The 19,221-nt window shown below is 43.3% G+C and overlaps 1 protein-coding gene across 2 annotated transcripts; it reads left to right on the top strand.

Annotated features, from left to right (window-relative positions):
* Positions 1-3,313: 3,313 nt before the first annotated feature.
* Positions 3,314-19,176, top strand: LOC141054053 (zinc finger BED domain-containing protein 6-like). Of its 2 annotated transcripts, none has more exons than XM_073551222.1 (2): positions 3,314-3,492; positions 15,644-19,176. In XM_073551222.1, exon 2 carries the CDS (start codon positions 15,828-15,830, stop codon positions 19,080-19,082), a length of 3,255 nt encoding a protein of 1,084 aa, XP_073407323.1. In that variant the 5' UTR covers positions 3,314-3,492; positions 15,644-15,827; the 3' UTR covers positions 19,083-19,176. The 2 variants fall into 2 exon arrangements, with proteins under 2 accessions (XP_073407323.1, XP_073407325.1); XM_073551224.1 differs by lacking the exon at positions 3,314-3,492 and adding an exon at positions 3,494-3,536.
* The last annotated feature ends 45 nt before the right edge of the window (positions 19,177-19,221 follow it).

Raw genomic sequence — 19,221 nt, 5'->3', positions numbered from 1 at the left:
GTTAGAAACCGACACCATGAGGATAGTCTGAGGGTCTGACGTCCCCAGATGGGGGTTGGGCTCACAGCTCAATACCGTGGAGGACGCTTGGCATTTGCCACAGAACACCAGGATTGGCAAATTCGCCAATGGCGCCCTGTGCTCTTCACAGATGAAAGCAGGTTCACACTGAGCACATGTGACAGAGTCTGGAGACACCATGGAGGGTGATCTGCTGCCTGCAACATCGGTTTGGCAGTGGGTCAGTAATGGTATGGGGTGGCATTTCTTTGGAGGGCCGCACAGCCCTCCATGTGCTCGCCAGAGGTAGCCTGACTGCCAATAGGTACCGAGATGAGATCCTCAGACCCCTTGTGAGACCATATGCTGCTGCAGTTGTCCCTGGGTTCCTCCTAATGCAGGACAATGCCAGACCTCATGTGGCTGGAGTGTGTCAGCAGTTCCTGCAAGATGAAGGTATTGAAGCTATAGACTGTCCCGGCCGTTCCCCAGATCTGAATTCGATTGAGCACATCTGGGACATCATGTCTCGCTCCATCCACCAACGTCACGTTGCACCACAGACTGTCCAGGAGTTGGCGGATGCTTTAGCCAAGGTCTAGGAGGAGATCCCTCAGTAGACCATCCACCGCCTCATCAGGAGCATGCCCAGGTGTTGTAGGGAGGTCATACAGGCACGTGGAGGCCACACACAATACTGAGCATCTTTTCCTTGTCATGAGGCATTTCCACTGAAGTTGGTTTTCCACTTTGATTTTGAGTATAATTCCAAATCCAGACGCCCATGAAATATTAATTTTGATTTAAATTGATCATTTTTCTGTTTTATTGTTCTCAACGCATTCTACTATGTAATGAATAAAGATTTGCAACTGGAATATTTCATTCAGTGATATCTAGCACGTGGTATTTTAGTGTTCCCTTTATTTTTTTGAGCAGTGTATATGTATTTATATTACATAGACAGATAGATAAATAGAAGAAAAGCCGGTAATTCATGTTTGGTGTACAGTAAAATCACACTGACAGGTTAAAAAAGAATAGAAATATACACATAGAATACATGTATATAGCTAGATGTCAGTGAGACACACACATATATATATATATATATGTATTTATATTGTAGTAAAATCACTGCAGGATCCGACAGGACAGGAGACAAGGATTACATACAGTAAATACACATAGAATAGGTTGATATATACATGTCAGTGACAAATACAATTAGTACAGTGTGTGTGCAAATTACTGGACATGTATTTAATGGAGTGAGCTCCCCCTATAATTAATAGCTATGCAGACAGCTGAGGGCTGATATTAACAGCCTAAGAAGGGGCCATGGATACCGCCCTCCCTACAAACATCAGCTGTCAGCCGCCCCAGAAAAGGTGCATCTCTAAGATATGCCAGTTCTGGCACATAGCCTCTCTATTCCCACTGCCCTGTAGCGGTGACATATGGGGTAATAGTTGGGGGGGTTGATGTCACCTTTCAGGTGACATCAAGCTCCGAGGTTAGTAATGGAGAGGCATCATCTCCCGCCTCGACTACTGCAACCTCCTACTCTCTGGCCTCCCCTCTAGCACTCTGGCTCAGCTCCAGTCCATCCTACACTCTGCTGCCCGACTAATCCACCTGTCTCCCCGCTATTCCTCAGCCTCCCCCCTATGCCAGGCCCTTCACTGGCTTCCTATCGCCCAGAGGCTCCAATTCAAAACTCTAACCATGACATACAAAGCCATCCACAACCTGTCTCCTCCATACATCTGTGACATGGTCTCCAGGTTCCTACCCGCACGCAACCTTCGATCATCTCAAGATCTCCTTCTCCACCCCCCCCTTATCTCTTCTTCCCACAACCGCATACAAGACTTCTCCCGTGCTTCCCCCATACTCTGGAACTCTCTGCCGCAACACATCAGACTCTCACCATCAACGGAAACCTTCAAGAAGAACCTGAAGACCCACCTGTTCCGACAAGCCTACAGCCTGCAATGATCCTCTGTCTACTGAACCACAGCACGACCTGCTCTACCCTCGCCTACTGTGTCCTCACCCATCCCTGTAGACTGTGAGCCCTCGCGGGCAGGGTCCCCTCTCCTTATGTACTTGTGTGTCCCTTGTCTTACACATGTTTATTATACTTGTCTATATTTCCCCTTTTCACATGTAAAGCGCCATGGAATAAATGGCGCTATATAAATGCATAATAATAATAAGACGCCCCTATTACTAACCCCATAGTCAATTTGTAAAGAAAACACAGACACCCAGGAAAAAATCCTTTATTTGAAATAAAGACACAGACTCCTTTATTATTCTTAATTAAGCTACACTTACAACCGCACCTAATCCGTGCGAAGCCCTCGATCTCCTGTAATAAAAATAAAGCAGCAATATACCACACCTGTCCGTCATTGTGTCCCACACCGTAATCCATATCTAGGGATTTACATTTTTCAACCTGGACGGTGCTAAGATGCGACTGCCCCGGCTGTAAACCACTGGTGAATGAGGAGACGCTGGGAGCACAGCCGCAGTGATCAGCGGTGACGTCCCTGATGCTGCGCGCCCTGACTCCCTCACAGCCTGACCCGCGCTCATCTCTGGAGCGTGGGAAAATGCACTGGCATTCAGTTCACGGTTTCTTCGCGCCATTGTTTTTCTGCCTATGGGTCTGTACCCTCAGAGCGATCCCTGTATCGGCAGCGCCCCGACCCCATGATAATGTTATGCGCCTTCACATTCCCAGCACGTGATCATTGGTCGGGGACAAATACCGACAATACAAGGTCAGACGGTGTATTAGGGGTGAAGCCGCCGTGACTGAGGCCGCGCACAGGCAGAGTCACCGCATAGCTGCGGCTCATTCCTGGTGACAGGGTCCCATTAAGAACGCTGAGTGACAACCAGTACGGCGTCATCAGAGTCCTGTGCTGCAGCTCACACTGATGAGAAGTCAGTACACCCGCCTCATCAGCTCACACTGTATTATCACTGTGCAGGTTTACCAGTCAGGATCTAGGAAAGCTGGGTGACAGCCCCATGGTGGTGGTGGCCACATTACTCATCTGCGCGTCTACAGACACCAACTTCCCAAATACAAGCTTTATCCCAATTCTCTGCTGGGGAGAAACTGGTTAATATGAGAATGGTGGAATGTGCCATTATACCAAGATATGGGGGGGACGGAAGACTAGGATCACTGCCACTAATGAGGCTGCTGGACTGTACTATTACTGCCATCAGACAGTATAGGAGGAGGGTGAAGGACCGTACCATTACTGCCAACAGGGAGGAGAGGGAAGGGCTATACCATTACACAGAACAGCAAGGGGGGAATAGGAAACGCCGATTTCTCCTCTGTGAGACCAGGACACACAAACCTTTATGAAAACCTCTGTCATCTCACGGAAAATAGTACACTCCACCGGAGGGCGTGGCCTGAGCGAAGAAAGATGGCTCCACACTGACACTGAGCCTTCCCAGGTAACAACAAGCACCGGAACATCACATCATACACCAGCAGAATAGTGAGTGCAGCTCTGGAGTATAAGGCTGTGTGCACACGCTGCGGAAAAGGCGCGGATTTTGTACAATCCGCAGGTGAAACCGCAGGTCAAAAGACCTGCGGTTTTACCTGCGGATTGCTCTGCGGTTTTGCCCTGTGGTTTTTCATCTCCTCAATGGAGGAGATGGCAAACCGCAGGAGAATCCGCAGAAAGAATTGACATGTCAATTCTTTCTGCGGATTGAAAACCGCAGATAATCCGCGCGGAAAATTCCGCACCGTCTGCACTGCGGTTTTTGATTCCCATAGGGAATCATGGTACTGTACACCGCAGCAGAATCCGCAGCGTGCGCACACAGCCTTAGGGTATGTTCCCACGTAGTTTTTAGTCTCTGCGGATTTTGTAGAGAAAACCGCAGGAAATCCGCAGGACAAAGTGCTGCGGTTTTTCTGCGGTTTATCTGCGGATTATCTGCGGTTTTACACCTCATAATGGATGAGGTGTAAAACCGCAGCGTTTCTGCACCAAACAATTGACATGCTGCGGATTGTAAACCGCGCGGAAAAAAACGCAGCATGTGCACAGCTTTTTTTTATTTCCATAGGAAATAAAGGTACTGTACAACGCAGCAGAAACCGCAAAGTGTGCACATACCCTAATACAGGATGTAACTCAGGATCAGTAATGTAATGTATGTGCACAGTGACTGCACCAGCAGAATAGTGAGTGCAGCTCTGGAGTATAGTACAGGATGTAACTCAGGATCAGTAATGTAATGTATGTGCACAGTGACTGCACCAGCAGAATAGTGAGTGCAGCTCAGGAGTATAATACAGGAGGTAACTCAGGATCAGTAATGTAATGTATGTACACAGTGACTGCACCAGCAGAATAGTGAGTGCAGCTCTGGGGTATAATACAGGATGTAACTCAGGATCAGTAATGTAATGTAAGTACACAGTGACTGCACCAGCAGAATAGTGAGTGCAGCTCTGGAGTATAATACAGGATGTAACTCAGGATCAGTAATGTAATGTATGTACACAGTGACTGCACCAGCAGTATAGTGAGTGCAGCTCTGGAGTATAATTACAGGATGTAACTCAGGATCAGTAATGTAATGTATGTACACAGTGACTGCACCAGCAGAATAGTGAGTGCAGCTCTGGGGTATAATACAGGAGGTAACTCAGGATCAGTAATGTAATGTATGTACACAGTGACTGCACCAGCAGAATAGTGAGTGCAGCTCTGGGGTATAATACAGGATGTAACTCAGGATCAGTAATGTAATGTATGTACACAGTGACTGCACCAGCAGAATAGTGAGTGCAGCTCTGGAGTATAATACAGGAGGTAACTCAGGATCAGTAATGTAATGTATGTACACAGTGACTGCACCAGCAGAATAGTGAGTGCAGCTCTGGAGTATAATACAGGATGTAACTGAGGATCAGTAATGTAATGTATGTACACAGTGACCGCACCAGCAGAATAGTGAGTGCAGCTCTGAAGTATAATACAGGATGTAACTCAGGATCAGTAATGTAATGTATGTACACAGTGACTGCACCAGCAGAATAGTGAGTGCAGCTCTGGGGTATAATACAGGAGGTAACTCAGGATCAGTAATGTATGTACATAGAGGCTGCAGCAGCAGAATAGTGAGTGCAGCTCTGGGGTATAATACAGGAGGTAACTCAGAATCAGTAATGTATGCACACAGTGACTGCACCAGCAGAATAGTGAGTGCAGCTCTGAAGTATAATACAGGATGTAACTCAGGATCAGTAATGTAATGTATGTACACAGTGACTGCACCAGCAGAATAGTGAGTGCAGCTCTGAAGTATAATACAGGATGTAACTCAGGATCAGTAATGAAATGTGTGTACACAGTGACTACACCAGCAGAATAGTGAGTGCAGCTCCGGGGTATAATACAGGAGGTAACTCAGGATCAGTAATGTAATGTATGCACACAGTGACTGCACCAGCAGAATAGTGAGTGCAGCTCTGAAGTATAATACAGGATGTAACTCAGGATCAGTAATGTAATGTGTGTACACAGTAACTGCACCAGCAGAATAGTGAGTGCAGCTCTGGAGTATAATACAGGAGGTAACTCAGGATCAGTAATGTAATGTATGTACACAGTGACTACACCAGCAGAATAGTGAGTGCAGCTCTGGAGTATAATACAGGATGTAACTCAGGATCAGTAATGAAATGTGTGTACACAGTGACTACACCAGCAGAATAGTGAGTGCAGCTCCGGGGTATAATACAGGAGGTAACTCAGGATCAGTAATGTAATGTATGTACACAGTGACTACACCAGCAGAATAGTGAGTGCAGCTCTGGAGTATAATACAGGAGGTAACTCAGGATCAGTAATGTAATGTATGTACACAGTGACTACACCAGCAGAATAGTGAGTGCAGCTCTGGAGTATAATACAGGATGTAACTCAGGATCAGTAATATAATGTGTGTACACAGTGACTGCACCAGCAGAATAGTGAGTGCAGCTCTGGGGTATAATACAGGATGTAACTCAGGATCAGTAATATAATGTGTGTACACAGTGACTGCACCAGCAGAATACCCTCCATTTTGATACAGGAAAGATGTATATCTTTGTACCGTGTTAGCCAGTAGATAGAAAAATATTCAGGATTGAGAGTCCTCAGTGATTGATACCTTTTAATGGCTAACTGAAAAGATGGTAACACATTGCAAGCTCTCGAGACTACTCAGGTCTCTTCATCAGGCATTGACTAATACAAAATCTGAAGTCACATATTTATGCACAATACAGCCTAGAAAAAATGCAATAGATAAGACAAGTGACGTGAAGCAGAACTATCAATATGGGAGAGGGAGAAACATAAATATAAACATTGGACCAGTTCATAGATAAGGAGTCCGGATGTTTTATAGTCCTCTGATTGGGGTCTCCTAATGTGTTGTGATGCCCCCACACGGTTTTAAAAGGAAATTCCTTAATTGATGTAAAAAGACATAAATCCATACGACACATTCATTCCAGCACTGAGAGTGTCAAAGGCGTCATAAATTTGTACTCCCAAACTCGTCTCTCTCTCTGAGATGTGAAGTTACCTTTCAATACCAGTAATTTCATATCCACGCTGCTGTGATCAGGGATACAGAAATGTTTTGCAATGTTTATCCCTGATAATTATCCCTTGTTCTAAGCTTTTGCCCTGTTTTGCCTTAATCTCAGTACTGGAGTAGTTGAGTGTTAAATTGATGGTGGGATGAAATTGATTAAACTGTTCGTGGAACGTCTTTAGCTGTTGCTCAGACTCCGTCCAGATGATTAGAATATCATTAATGAAGCGGTAGTAGGCCAGGGGCCTGATGGGGCATGAGGACAAAAAGTCGCTTTCAAGCTTTGCCATGAAAAGATTTGCATACTGTGGAGCCATTTTACTTCCCATAGCTGTGCCAGTCTCCTGTAGATAGATCCTGTTGTCAAATTCAAAGTAATTGTGGGTGAGGATGAATTTTATAAGTTTCACCACAGCATCAGCATCAGTCCCTGTGTTTTCCATGAAGAATTTGCAGGCATTTAAACCATCTTGGTGTGGGATATTAGAGTACAAAGATTCCACATCCATGGTGGCCAGCATGGTTCCTTCTGGTAGAGGACCTATTGCTGCTAGTTTATTCAATAGGTCAGTTGTGCCCTGAATGTAGCAGGATGTATCCTTCACCAGTGGTTTAAGAATACCCTCTACCCATCCAGATACCTGCTCAGTGAGGGTGCCCACACATGAAATAATTGGTCTTCCTGGATTTCCAGATTTGTGGATTTTGGGAAGCATGTAGAATGTCCCTATTCTTGGAGTCTCTGGTATCAGGTCATCGCCAGCTCTTATGGACTGGTCAGGCAGACAAGAAACCAACTTGTTTAGTTCCTTGTAATAGTCCTGTGTAGGATCCGACTCCAATTTTCTATAGTAGTGTGTGTCCATAAGATGCCTGTTTGCTTCCTTCATGTAGTCTGACGTATTCATCATGACTATTGCACCTCCCTTGTCAGCAGGTTTAATGATGGTTTCTTTGTTGGTTTTTAAAGACTGTATGGCCTTTCTCTCCTGGGCACTGATGTTGGATGCTTGTCTCCTGTTAGTGTCTATGATTGTGGATTTTATCAAATGTCTGAAGGAGTCTATATTTTTATCCAAATGAGGGTTGCGTCCAGGTGGAGGTGTCCAGTCTGACCTTTTCCTAGTTGTTACGATCACTTTTCCTTCGGTCTGAGTGTTTTCTGAATCTTCTGTATCATTGAAATATTCCCTCAGGCGCAGTCTCCTGAAATACTGTTCCATATCACTGCAGAGTTCAGTTTTATCTAGGGCCTTAGTGGGACAAAATGAGAGTCCTCGAGAAAGCACGGCAAGCTCCACTGTGTTGGGTTTATAATCTGAGAGATTGATGACACAGTTAGACGCTTTTGTGTCTGGAATGGAGTGGTTGTCCAAGTTGTCAGGTTTTGTATTTGTTTTGTATCTGTTTGTATAGAGTCCTGAATTGAGACGCAGTCTGTGTAGTTTCTTTTCCTTGTTATGAACCAGAAAGGTCCGTAGTCTGTTGTAGTATTGTTGTAATTTTTGCTCTGTGCTTTCTGTAAGTGTTTTCCTCAGAGTTTCAAATTGCCCCTGGACTTTACTCCTTATGCTGTAGCAGACATGTGTGGTTCCTTAGTTTCTCAGAAGTCCTGTGACAAAGGTTTTGTGCATAATGGGTATTGTAGGTATGAAGAATTGGGTTTGTAATCCAGAGTCCTTTGGGAATTAGATTCTCCTTTTTGCATTTAGATAAGAAAAAAATGTCGCTGTCCATTTGTGCACGTTTCTTCAGAAGTGGTTTTAGTTCCATAAAGATGCGGTACATTCTGGTACCCTCCATTTTGATACAGGAAAGATGTATATATTTGTACCGTGTTAGCCAGTAGATAGAAAAATATTCAGGATTGAGAGTCCTCAGTGGTTGATACCTTTTAATGGCTAACTGAGAAGATGGTAATACATTACAAGCTTTCCAGACTACTCAGGTCTCTTCATCAGGCTAGACTAATACAAAATCTGAAGAATCACATAATTATACGCAACACAGCACAGAAAAAATGCAATAGATAAGACAAGTGATGTGAAGCAGAACTATCAATATGGGAGAGGGAGAAACATAAATATAAACATTGGACCAGTTGATAGATAAGGAGTCTGGATGTTTTATGGTCCTCTGATTGGGGTCTAGTTCTGTGTTGTGATGCCCCCACACGGTTTTAAAAGGAAATTCCTTAATTGATGTAAAAAGACATAAATCCATGCGACACATTCATTCCAGCACTGAGAGTGTCAAAGGCGTCATAAATTTGTACTCCCAAACTCGTCTCTCTCTCTGAGATGTGAAGTTACCTTTCAATACCAGTAATTTCATATCCACGCTGCTGTGATCAGGGATACAGAAATGTTTGGCCACAGGTAGATCCATTCTTATTTCTCTTATTGTGTGACGATGAGCATTCATCCTTGTTCTAAGCTTTTGCCCTGTCTCCCCCACATACAGACACCCAGTTGGACATTTAGTACAAATAATTAAGTACACCCCATTAGATGTAATGCAGCTGAAAGTACCTGGGATCTTGTAGTCCTGATGTGAGTTGGGGATCTTTATCGTGTCCGTGGTCATTATATATGGACAGGTTTTACATTTTTTCTTGTTGCAAGGAAAGGTTACTGCAGCTGTTGGGGAGGACAGGGAGCTTCTGACAATGATGCTTCTTAAGTTTGGGGGCTGCCTAAAACACAGTAGTGGGGGGCCTGGAAATATGGATTGTAACTGGTCATCTTTCTGTAGTAAAGGTTGTCATTTCCGTGCAGCTCCCCTTAGCACCTCCAGATTTGGGTTGTAGGTGACTACTAGAGGCACTCGGTTATTTTCTTCTTTAGCTTTGTAATGTAGCCGGTGATTCCTTGACAATCTGGTGGCTCTTGTAATTTGGTTTTCAATTGTTCTTGGATGGTAACCCTGATTCAAAAAGGTCTTTTTGAGGCGACCAAGGTGTTTGTCTCTATCAATGGGGTTGGAACATATACGATTGTATCTGATGGCTTGGCTATAGATAATAGAGTTCTTTATGTGTTTTGGATGGAAACTGTCCCATTTAAGGTATGTTGGACGGTCGATTGGCTTCTGATACAGGGATGTCTCTATTTCATTGTTTTTTAGCTTAATGATGGTGTCCAAAAAATTAATCTCAGTACTGGAGTAGTTGAGTGTTAAATTGATGGTGGGATGAAATTGATTAAACTGTTCGTGGAACGTCTTTAGCTGTTGCTCAGACTCCGTCCAGATGATTAGAATATCATTAATGAAGCGGTAGTAGGCCAGGGGCCTGATGGGGCATGAGGACAAAAAGTCGCTTTCAAGCTTTGCCATGAAAAGATTTGCATACTGTGGAGCCATTTTACTTCCCATAGCTGTGCCAGTCTCCTGTAGATAGATCCTGTTGTCAAATTCAAAGTAATTGTGGGTGAGGATGAATTTTATAAGTTTCACCACAGCATCAGCATCAGTCCCTGTGTTTTCCATGAAGAATTTGCAGGCATTTAAACCATCTTGGTGTGGGATATTAGAGTACAAAGATTCCACATCCATGGTGGCCAGCATGGTTCCTTCTGGTAGAGGACCTATTGCTGCTAGTTTATTCAATAGGTCAGTTGTGTCCTGAATGTAGCAGGATGTATCCTTCACCAGTGGTTTAAGAATACCCTCTACCCATCCAGATACCTGCTCAGTGAGGGTGCCCACACATGAAATAATTGGTCTTCCTGGATTTCCAGATTTGTGGATTTTGGGAAGCATGTAGAATGTCCCTATTCTTGGAGTCTCTGGTATCAGGTCATCGCCAGCTCTTATGGACTGGTCAGGCAGACAAGAAACCAACTTGTTTAGTTCCTTGTAATAGTCCTGTGTAGGATCCGACTCCAATTTTCTATAGTAGTGTGTGTCCATAAGATGCCTGTTTGCTTCCTTCATGTAGTCTGACGTATTCATCATGACTATTGCACCTCCCTTGTCAGCAGGTTTAATGATGGTTTCTTTGTTGGTTTTTAAAGACTGTATGGCCTTTCTCTCCTGGGCACTGATGTTGGATGCTTGTCTCCTGTTAGTGTCTATGATTGTGGATTTTATCAAATGTCTGAAGGAGTCTATATTTTTATCCAAATGAGGGTTGCGTCCAGGTGGAGGTGTCCAGTCTGACCTTTTCCTAGTTGTTACGATCACTTTTCCTTCGGTCTGAGTGTTTTCTGAATCTTCTGTATCATTGAAATATTCCCTCAGGCGCCGTCTCCTGAAATACTGTTCCATATCACTGCAGAGTTCAGTTTTATCTAGGGCCTTAGTGGGACAAAATGAGAGTCCTCGAGAAAGCACGGCCAGCTCCACTGTGTTGGGTTTATAATCTGAGAGATTGATGACACAGTTAGACGCTTTTGTGTCTGGAATGGAGTGGTTGTCCAAGTTGTCAGGTTTTGTATTTGTTTTGTATCTGTTTGTATAGAGTCCTGAATTGAGACGCAGTCTGTGTAGTTTCTTTTCCTTGTTATGAACCAGAAAGGTCCGTAGTCTGTTGTAGTATTGTTGTAATTTTTGCTCTGTGCTTTCTGTAAGTGTTTTCCTCAGAGTTTCAAATTGCCCCTGGACTTTACTCCTTATGCTGTAGCAGACATGTGTGGTTCCTTAGTTTCTCAGAAGTCCTGTGACAAAGGTTTTGTGCATAATGGGTATTGTAGGTATGAAGAACTGGGTTTGTAATCCAGAGTCCTTTGGGAATTAGATTCTCCTTTTTGCATTTAGATAAGAAAAAAATGTCGCTGTCCATTTGTGCACGTTTCTTCAGAAGTGGTTTTAGTTCCATAAAGATGCGGTACATTCTGGTACCCTCCATTTTGATACAGGAAAGATGTATATCTCTGTACCGTGTTAGCCAGTAGATAGAAGAATATTTAGAATTGAGAGTCCTCAGTGGTTGATACCTTTTAATGGCTAACTGAAAAGATGGTAATACATTGCAGCTTCCCAGACTACTCAGGTCTCTTCATCAGGCTAGACTAATACAAAATCTGAAGAATCACATAATTATACGCAACACAGCACAGAAAAAATGCAATAGATAAGACAAGTGACGTGAAGCAGAACTATCAATATGGGAGAGGGAGAAACATAAATATAAACATTGGACCAGTTGATAGATAAGGAGTCCGGATGTTTTATGGTCCTCTGATTGGGGTCTAGTTCTGTGTTGTGATGCCCCCACACGGTTTTAAAAGGAAATTCCTTAATTGATGTAAAAAGACATAAATCCATGCGACACATTCATTCCAGCACTGAGAGTGTCAAAGGTCGTCATAAATTTGTACTCCCAAACTCGTCTCTCTCTATGAGAATTGAAGTTACCTTTCAATACCAGTAATTTCATATCCACGCTGCTGTGATCAGGGATACAGAAATGTTTGGCCACAGGTAGATCCATTCTTTTTTCTCTTATTGTGTGACGATGAGAATTCATCCTTCTTCTCAGTTTTTGCCCCATCTCCCCCACATACAGACCCCCAGTTGGACATTTAGTACAAATAATTAAGTACACCCCATTAGATGCAATGCAGGTGAAAGTACCTGGGATCTTGTAGTCCTGATGTGAGTTGGGGATCAATGTCCAACTGGGGGTCTGTATGTGGGGGGGACAGGGCAAAAGCTTAGAACAAGGATGAATGCTCATCGTCACACAATAAGAGAAAAAAGAATAGATCTACCTGTGGCCAAACATTTCTGTATCCCTGATCACAGCAGCGTGGATATGAAATTACTGGTATTGAAAGGTAACTTCAATTCTCATAGAGAGAGACGAGTTTGGGAGTACAAATTTATGACGAACTTTGACACTCTCAGTGCTGGAATGAATGTGTCGCATGGATTTATGTCTTTTTACATCAATTAAGGAATTTCCTTTTAAAACCGTGTGGGGGCATCACAACACAGAACTAGACCCTAATCAGAGGACCATAAAACATCCGGACTCCTTATCTATGAACTGGTCCAATGTTTATATTTATGTTTCTCCCTCTCCCATATTGATAGTTCTGCTTCACGTCACTTGTCTTATCTATTGCATTTTTTCTAGGCTGCATTGTGCATAAATATGTGACTTTAGATTTTGTATTAGTCTAGCCTGATGAAGAGACCTGAGTAGTCTTGAAAGCTTGTAATGTGTTACCATCTTTTCAGTTAGCCATTAAAAGGTATCAACTACTGAGGACTCTGAATTCTGAATATTTTACCAGCAGAATAGTGAGAGTGCAGCTCTGGAGTATAATACAGGATGTAACTCAGGATCAGTAATGTATGTACACAGTGACTGCACCAGCAGAATAGTGAGTGCAGCTCTGGGGTATAATACTGGATGTAACTCAGGATCAGTAATGTAATGTATGTACACAGTGACTGCACCAGCAGAATAGTGAGTGCAGCTCTGGAGTATAATACACGATGTAACTCTGGATCAGTAATGTAATGTATGTACACAGTGACTGAACCAGCAGAATAGTGAGTGCAGCTCTGGGGTATAATACAGGATGTAACTCAGGATCGGTAATGTAATGTATGTACACAGTGACTGCACCAGCAGAATAGTGAGTGCAGCTCTGGGGTATAATACTGGATGTAACTCAGGATCAGTAATGTAATGTACAGTCATGGCCAAAAGTATTGACACCCCTGCAATTCTGTCAGATAATATTCAGTTTCTTCCTGAAAATGATTGCAAACACAAATTCTTTGGTATTATTATCTTCATTTAATTTGTCTTAAATGAAAAAACACAAAAGAGAATGAAGCAAAAAGCAAAACATTGATCATTTCACACAGAACTTCAAAAATGGGCCGGACAAAAGTATTGGCACCCTCAGCCTAATACTTGGTTGCACAACCTTTAGCCAAAATAACTGCGACCAACTGCTTCCGGTAACCATCAATGAGTTTCTTACAATGCTCTGCTGGAATTTTAGACCATTCTTCTTCGGCAAACTGCTCCAGGTCCCTGATATTTGAAGGGTGCCTTCTCCAAACTGCCATTTTTAGATCTCTCCACAGGTGTTCTATGGGATTCAGGTCTGGACTCATTGCTGGCCACCTTAGAAGTCTCCAGTGCTTTCTCTCAAACCATTTTCTAGTGCTTTTTGAAGTGTGTTTTGGGTTATTGTCCTGCTGGAAGACCCATGACCTCTGAGGGAGACCCAGCTTTCTCACACTGGGCCCTATATTATGCTGCAAAATTTGTTGGTAGTCTTCTGACTTCATAATGCCATGCACACGGTCAAGCAGTCCAGTGCCAGAGGCAGCAAAGCAACCCCAAAACATCAGGGAACCTCCGCCATGTTTGACTGTAGGAACCGTGTACTTTTCTTTGAATGCCTCTTTTTTCTCCTGTAAACTCTATGTTGATGCTTTTGCCCTAAAAGCTCTACTTTTGTCTCATCTGACCAGAGAACATTCTTCCAAAATGTTTTAGGCTTTTTCAGGTAAGTTTTGGCAAACTCCAGCCTGGCTTTTTTATGTCTCGGGGTAAGAAGTGGAGTCTTCCTGGGTCTCCTACCATACAGTCCCTTTTCATTCAGATGCCGACGGATAGTACGGGTTGACACCGTTGTACCCTTGGACTGCAGGGCAGCTTGAACTTGTTTGGATGTTAGTGGAGGTTCTTTATCCAACATCCGCACAATCTTGCATTGAAATCTCTTGTCAATTTTTCTTTTCCGGCCACATCTAGGGAGGCTAGCCACAGTGCCATGGGCTTTACACTTCTTGATGACACTGCGCACGGTAGACACAGGAACATTCTGGTCTTTGGAGATGGACTTGTAGCCTTGATATTGCTCATGCTTCCTCACAATTTGGTTTCTCAAGTCCTCAGACAGTTCTTTGGTCTTCTTTCTTTTCTCCATGCTCAATGTGGTACCCACAAGGACACAGGACAGAGGTTGAGTCAACTTTAATCCATGTCACCTGGCTGCAAGTGTGATTTAGTTATTGCCAACACCTGTTAGGTGCCACAGGTAAGTTACAGGTGCTGTTAATTACACAAATTAGAGAAGCATCACATGATTTTTCGAACAGTGCCAATACTTTTGTCCACCCTCTTTGTTATGTTTGGTGTGGAATTATATCCAATTTGGCTTTAGGACAATTCTTTTTGTGTTTTTTCATTTAAGACAAATTAAATGAAGATAATAATACCAAAGAATTTGTGTTTGCAATCATTTTCAGGAAGAAACTGAGTATTATCTGACAGAATTGCAGGGGTGTCAATACTTTTGGCCATGACTGTATGTGCACAGTGACTGCACCAGCAGAATAGTGAGTGCAGCTCTGGGGTATAATACAGGATGTAACTCTGGATCAGTAATGTAATGTATGTACACAGTGACTGCACCAGCAGAATAGTGAGTGCAGCTCTGGAGTATAATACTGAATGTAACTCAGGATCAGTAATGTATGTACACAGTGACTGCACCAGCAGAGTAGTGAGTGCAGCTTTGGGGTATAACACAGGATGTAACTCAGGATCAGTAATGTAATGTATGTGCACAGTGACTGCACCAGCAGAATGGTGAGCGCAGCTCTGGAGTATAATACAGGAGGCAACTCAGGATCAGTAATGTAATGTATGTACACAGTGACTGCACCAGCAGAATGGTGAGCGCAGCTCTGGAGTATAATACAGGATGTAACTCAGGATCAGTAATGTAATGTATGTACACAGTGACTGCACCAGCAGAATAGTGAGTGCAGCTCTGGAGTATAATACAAGATGTAACTCAGGATCAGTAATGTAATGTATGTACACAGTGACTGCACCAGCAGAATAGTGAGTGCAGCTCTGGAGTATAACACAGGAGGTAACTCAGGATCAGTAATGTATGTTTGTAGTGGCCGTCTCTTTATATAGATAAATTGTCTGTATAGAACTGATTGTGCCTTTAAGTTATAACATTAGTGGTATTTATTACATTTATTACAGTTTCCTCTCTTTTTACAGGTTTGTTCGTCTAAACATTACATGAAAATAATTCTGAAAATTCCAGTTCCCGTCTTAGTTTGAAGAATCAGCTTCCAGAATAATCATTAAGATCGAATGTTTGAACTTACAAAAACCAGAATGATGCCCCAAGAAACCTGCAGTCCACATAGCGTTGTATAGTGGATCCACTGTTCGTGTCGTCATGTCAGAAGACCTTAGTGGACACCTTGTAGGGAGTGACTCAGTCCAAGAGCCGCTCCCTCAAGCAATGGATGCAGACAATGTTGAGTTTTTGGATAAAGATTATTCAGAGTGTGAAATAAGTGAAATGAAAAAATCACAAACAGAAACGGTTTCCGAAATCGAAATCAAGTTAGAATCCAGCGATGATGATGTTTCTTCATGGTCAATATCTTTTCCGAGGAAAAGAAAAGGAGCAAACCTAAATGCCTTGGTTTTGGGGGCTCATCCAGAAAAATGTCAAGGTGACGATGAAAGGTCTCTGAATATGATCAGTGGTTCTCAGTACGCTACTCCTTTAGTTGTCCGGCCAACCAGGAAGAGAAAGTCCACATCTGAAGTCTGGCAATTTTTCTGCCGCGACCCTACCATTATCTCCAGGGCTATTTGTAGCCTCTGTCGAATGAGTGTCAGCCGGGGTAAGCTAGGGGGCAGGTTTGGCACCACTGCTCTAAAACGCCACTTGGAGAGTAAACATCCCCAACAATGGGCACAACGAAGGTCTATGAAAATCCAAAAGTTGGATGGAGAAGAGGAAGAAGAGGAAGTTTATGAGGATGAAGATGAAAAAGAAGAGTCTTACCAAAACCTGTTCAGTGTGGGCATTGCGCAGTTACTTTATCAAAGGCGTATGTCAAGTAGGAAAAATCCTCTAGTGTGGCCTGAAGCTCATGGCTCCCCCAAAACATATGAGATCATTGACTCTAGCGATGAGGAAGAGGAGAAAGAAAGAGGAGAAAGCACTATGGTGGAATTTGGAGAAGAGATGAACATTAAAAAGAGGAAGGGTGAGCAGGTTACCAGCTTTGACAATTTTGACTCCGACTCCAATTTTCTCATTGATACCAGAAATCCTTCCAACCCCTCACCTGAGCTAGAGAAGACACAACGCCTAGTCTCACAGACCTTCAGCTCTACAGAATATTCTCCTGTCCCAGCAGGAGCTCGTCGACGAAAGTCCGCTTCTGCTGTATGGCGGTTCTTCTCCCTTGACCGTACAAACATTTGCCGAGCTATTTGCAATATGTGCCAAGCAAGTGTTGGTCGTGGAAAACTAGGAGGTCATTTTGGAACTTCAGCTCTTATGAGACATCTTGAAGGAAAACATCCGTTAGAGTGGAGCAGAGGGAAAATTAGTAAGCCTAAGAGCTTCAGTGTGATTGAAGACGAGGATGAAGAGGCGGATGATCCAGTTGTGTATCCTCAACCATCTTTTGGTCAGTTTGGGTCATCTAGTTTCAGTATGTATCCTCCTGAGATGTCAGGAGACCTTAACCCAATGCTCCACACTGTGCCTATAGAGTTTGACAATGAGAACGAAGATGCCGAGAGGTCAAGTAGTAATGGCATTTCTTTTAAGGAAACTATTCTGGAACCAACTAGCATTATTCTGAAAGCAAATGGAAAATACCCTTCCGATCACCCCAAGGCTCAATCCTGGAACCGGAATATCACTGAACTAATGTGTGAGATGACCCTCCCCTACTCGTTCATTACCTCTAAAGCATTTCAGAAGTTTATGGCACAGGCAGACCCACACTACTCAGTTCCTACAAGATCCTTCTTGTCTGGAAAGGCCGTTCCTCAGCTTTATGAGGCAGTGTGTGAGAGGATAGTTAGTGATTTAAAGATGTCAGGATGTCCTCAAGTCCACATCACGGCCCATGTGTGGTCCAGTGACTTTACCATGAATTATTTAGCCTTAACAGCCCACTGGGTGATTTTAAGACCAGATGCCGATCAGTCTACAGAGAGGATGTATGCTGTCATATGCATTAAACGCTTTCCCAAAGAATATACAGAGGGCAATATCCAACAGGAATTAGTTCGACAAGTTAGTTTGTGGCTTGCGCCCAATGCTCTCTGCCCCGGTTTCTTTGTCTCCAGCAGAGATTCCAGTCTTATCCATGCAATTAGAGGAGCAAATTACACATATGTACCTTGCTTTACCAATTCACTAAACCTGCTGGTTATGGATTTCCTACAAAATAATCGCTACATTGCAGGAATGCTCACCATGGCCAGAAAAGTGTGCAGCCACTTTAGCATCTCATCCAGAGCGAGAAGAATCCTTAGTGATCTCCAGTTCCAAAATAATCTGCCCAAGCATTCTCTAAAATTTGAAACTCTGTCTAATTGGACCTCGACTTTCTACATGTTGCAGCGACTCCTAGAGCAGCAGAGAACTGTCCAGGAATACTTAGTGATGCATAAAGTGGAGACTGTTGACATTCATCTAAGTTCTTGTCACTGGAACCTCATGGCATCACTGGTGGATCTTTTACAACCCTTCGAGATGGCCATACGAGAGGTCAATGCCAGTCATTCGTCAATAAGTCAGGTGTTGCCAGAACTTCGGTATCTTCATATCTTTCTGAAACAAATTAGAGGACATTTTGAAAGCAGAGGAGATGCTAACGGGGTTGTTCTTGCTGATAGTTTTGCTTTTAAACTCTCTACGGACTATGGTATCAATGAAATGTTCCAAAAGGAAGAGTTTGTTTTGGCCACCTTGCTGGATCCACGTTTCAAAGGAAGAATTGAAGCGATATTGCCTCCTGACTCAGATATTGACCATTGGAAGCAAGTTCTTGTTAAGAAAGTAAAAGAGGTCATGTCTTCATCTTCTATTTACTCGTCCTCCCAGGTAAATCACTCGGCCTCTCAAAGTAGAGAGGAGACTCAGTCTCATGTATTAACCAGTAAACATTTTGACTTGGAGTCCAGTGGGATGACTATGGCTCCACAATGGAGGAAAAACATGGGGTCTCCACCTTTAATCCACAAGGAGAAATCATTAATTGAACATTTGGAGAGTGTTGGCCTCTTGGCCTCCAAGTCAACTGGGGCTTCCTTGTCAACGGAGAGCCATTCTGCATGCGTCATGGTGGAGAGATATTTCCAAGACAATAAAACCATTGGAGCAAAGGTTGACCCTTTAATCTACTGGCAAAAACGGTCATGTCTTTGGCCATCACTAACGAAATTGGCCATTATGTACCTGACATGTCCTCCTTCAAGTGTGTTTGCAGAATCAGTCTTTAAAGCTCCACGGACCTTCATGGATGCCCAACGTCGACCAGACGTCATGGAGGGGATGGAACACATTGTATTCCTGAAGGTCAATCTGGAGAATTTCCCCAATTATAATCCACCACCTCTTATCTTCTCCTCTGACATCGAGATGGAGCAAAGTGACAGTGATGAGGGATTCTAGACTTGTGTATCATATGCTCAAAAGTCTAAGATTATGAAAATACAAGATATAATAAAGTCCTGAATCTCATGTCTGTGGTAAAGGAATAACGTGATATGTTTGAAAACTACTTTGTTCTCTGGATCACAGCTTGTGTCTA

The sequence above is a fragment of the Dendrobates tinctorius genome, unplaced genomic scaffold (assembly GCF_039654945.1).
Source record: "Dendrobates tinctorius isolate UK_male_01 unplaced genomic scaffold, ASM3965494v1 ptg000173l, whole genome shotgun sequence".
In the NCBI taxonomy this organism is placed as follows: domain Eukaryota; kingdom Metazoa; phylum Chordata; class Amphibia; order Anura; family Dendrobatidae; genus Dendrobates; species Dendrobates tinctorius.
The sequence above is the reverse complement of the archived record's forward strand: the minus strand, read 5'-3'. Positions and strand labels throughout refer to the sequence as shown.

Excerpts from the sequence above, each read along its gene's own strand:
- LOC141054053 (XM_073551222.1), top strand. The coding sequence starts at position 15,828 with ATGTCAGAAGACCTTAGTGGACACCTTGTAGGGAGTGACTCAGTCCAA.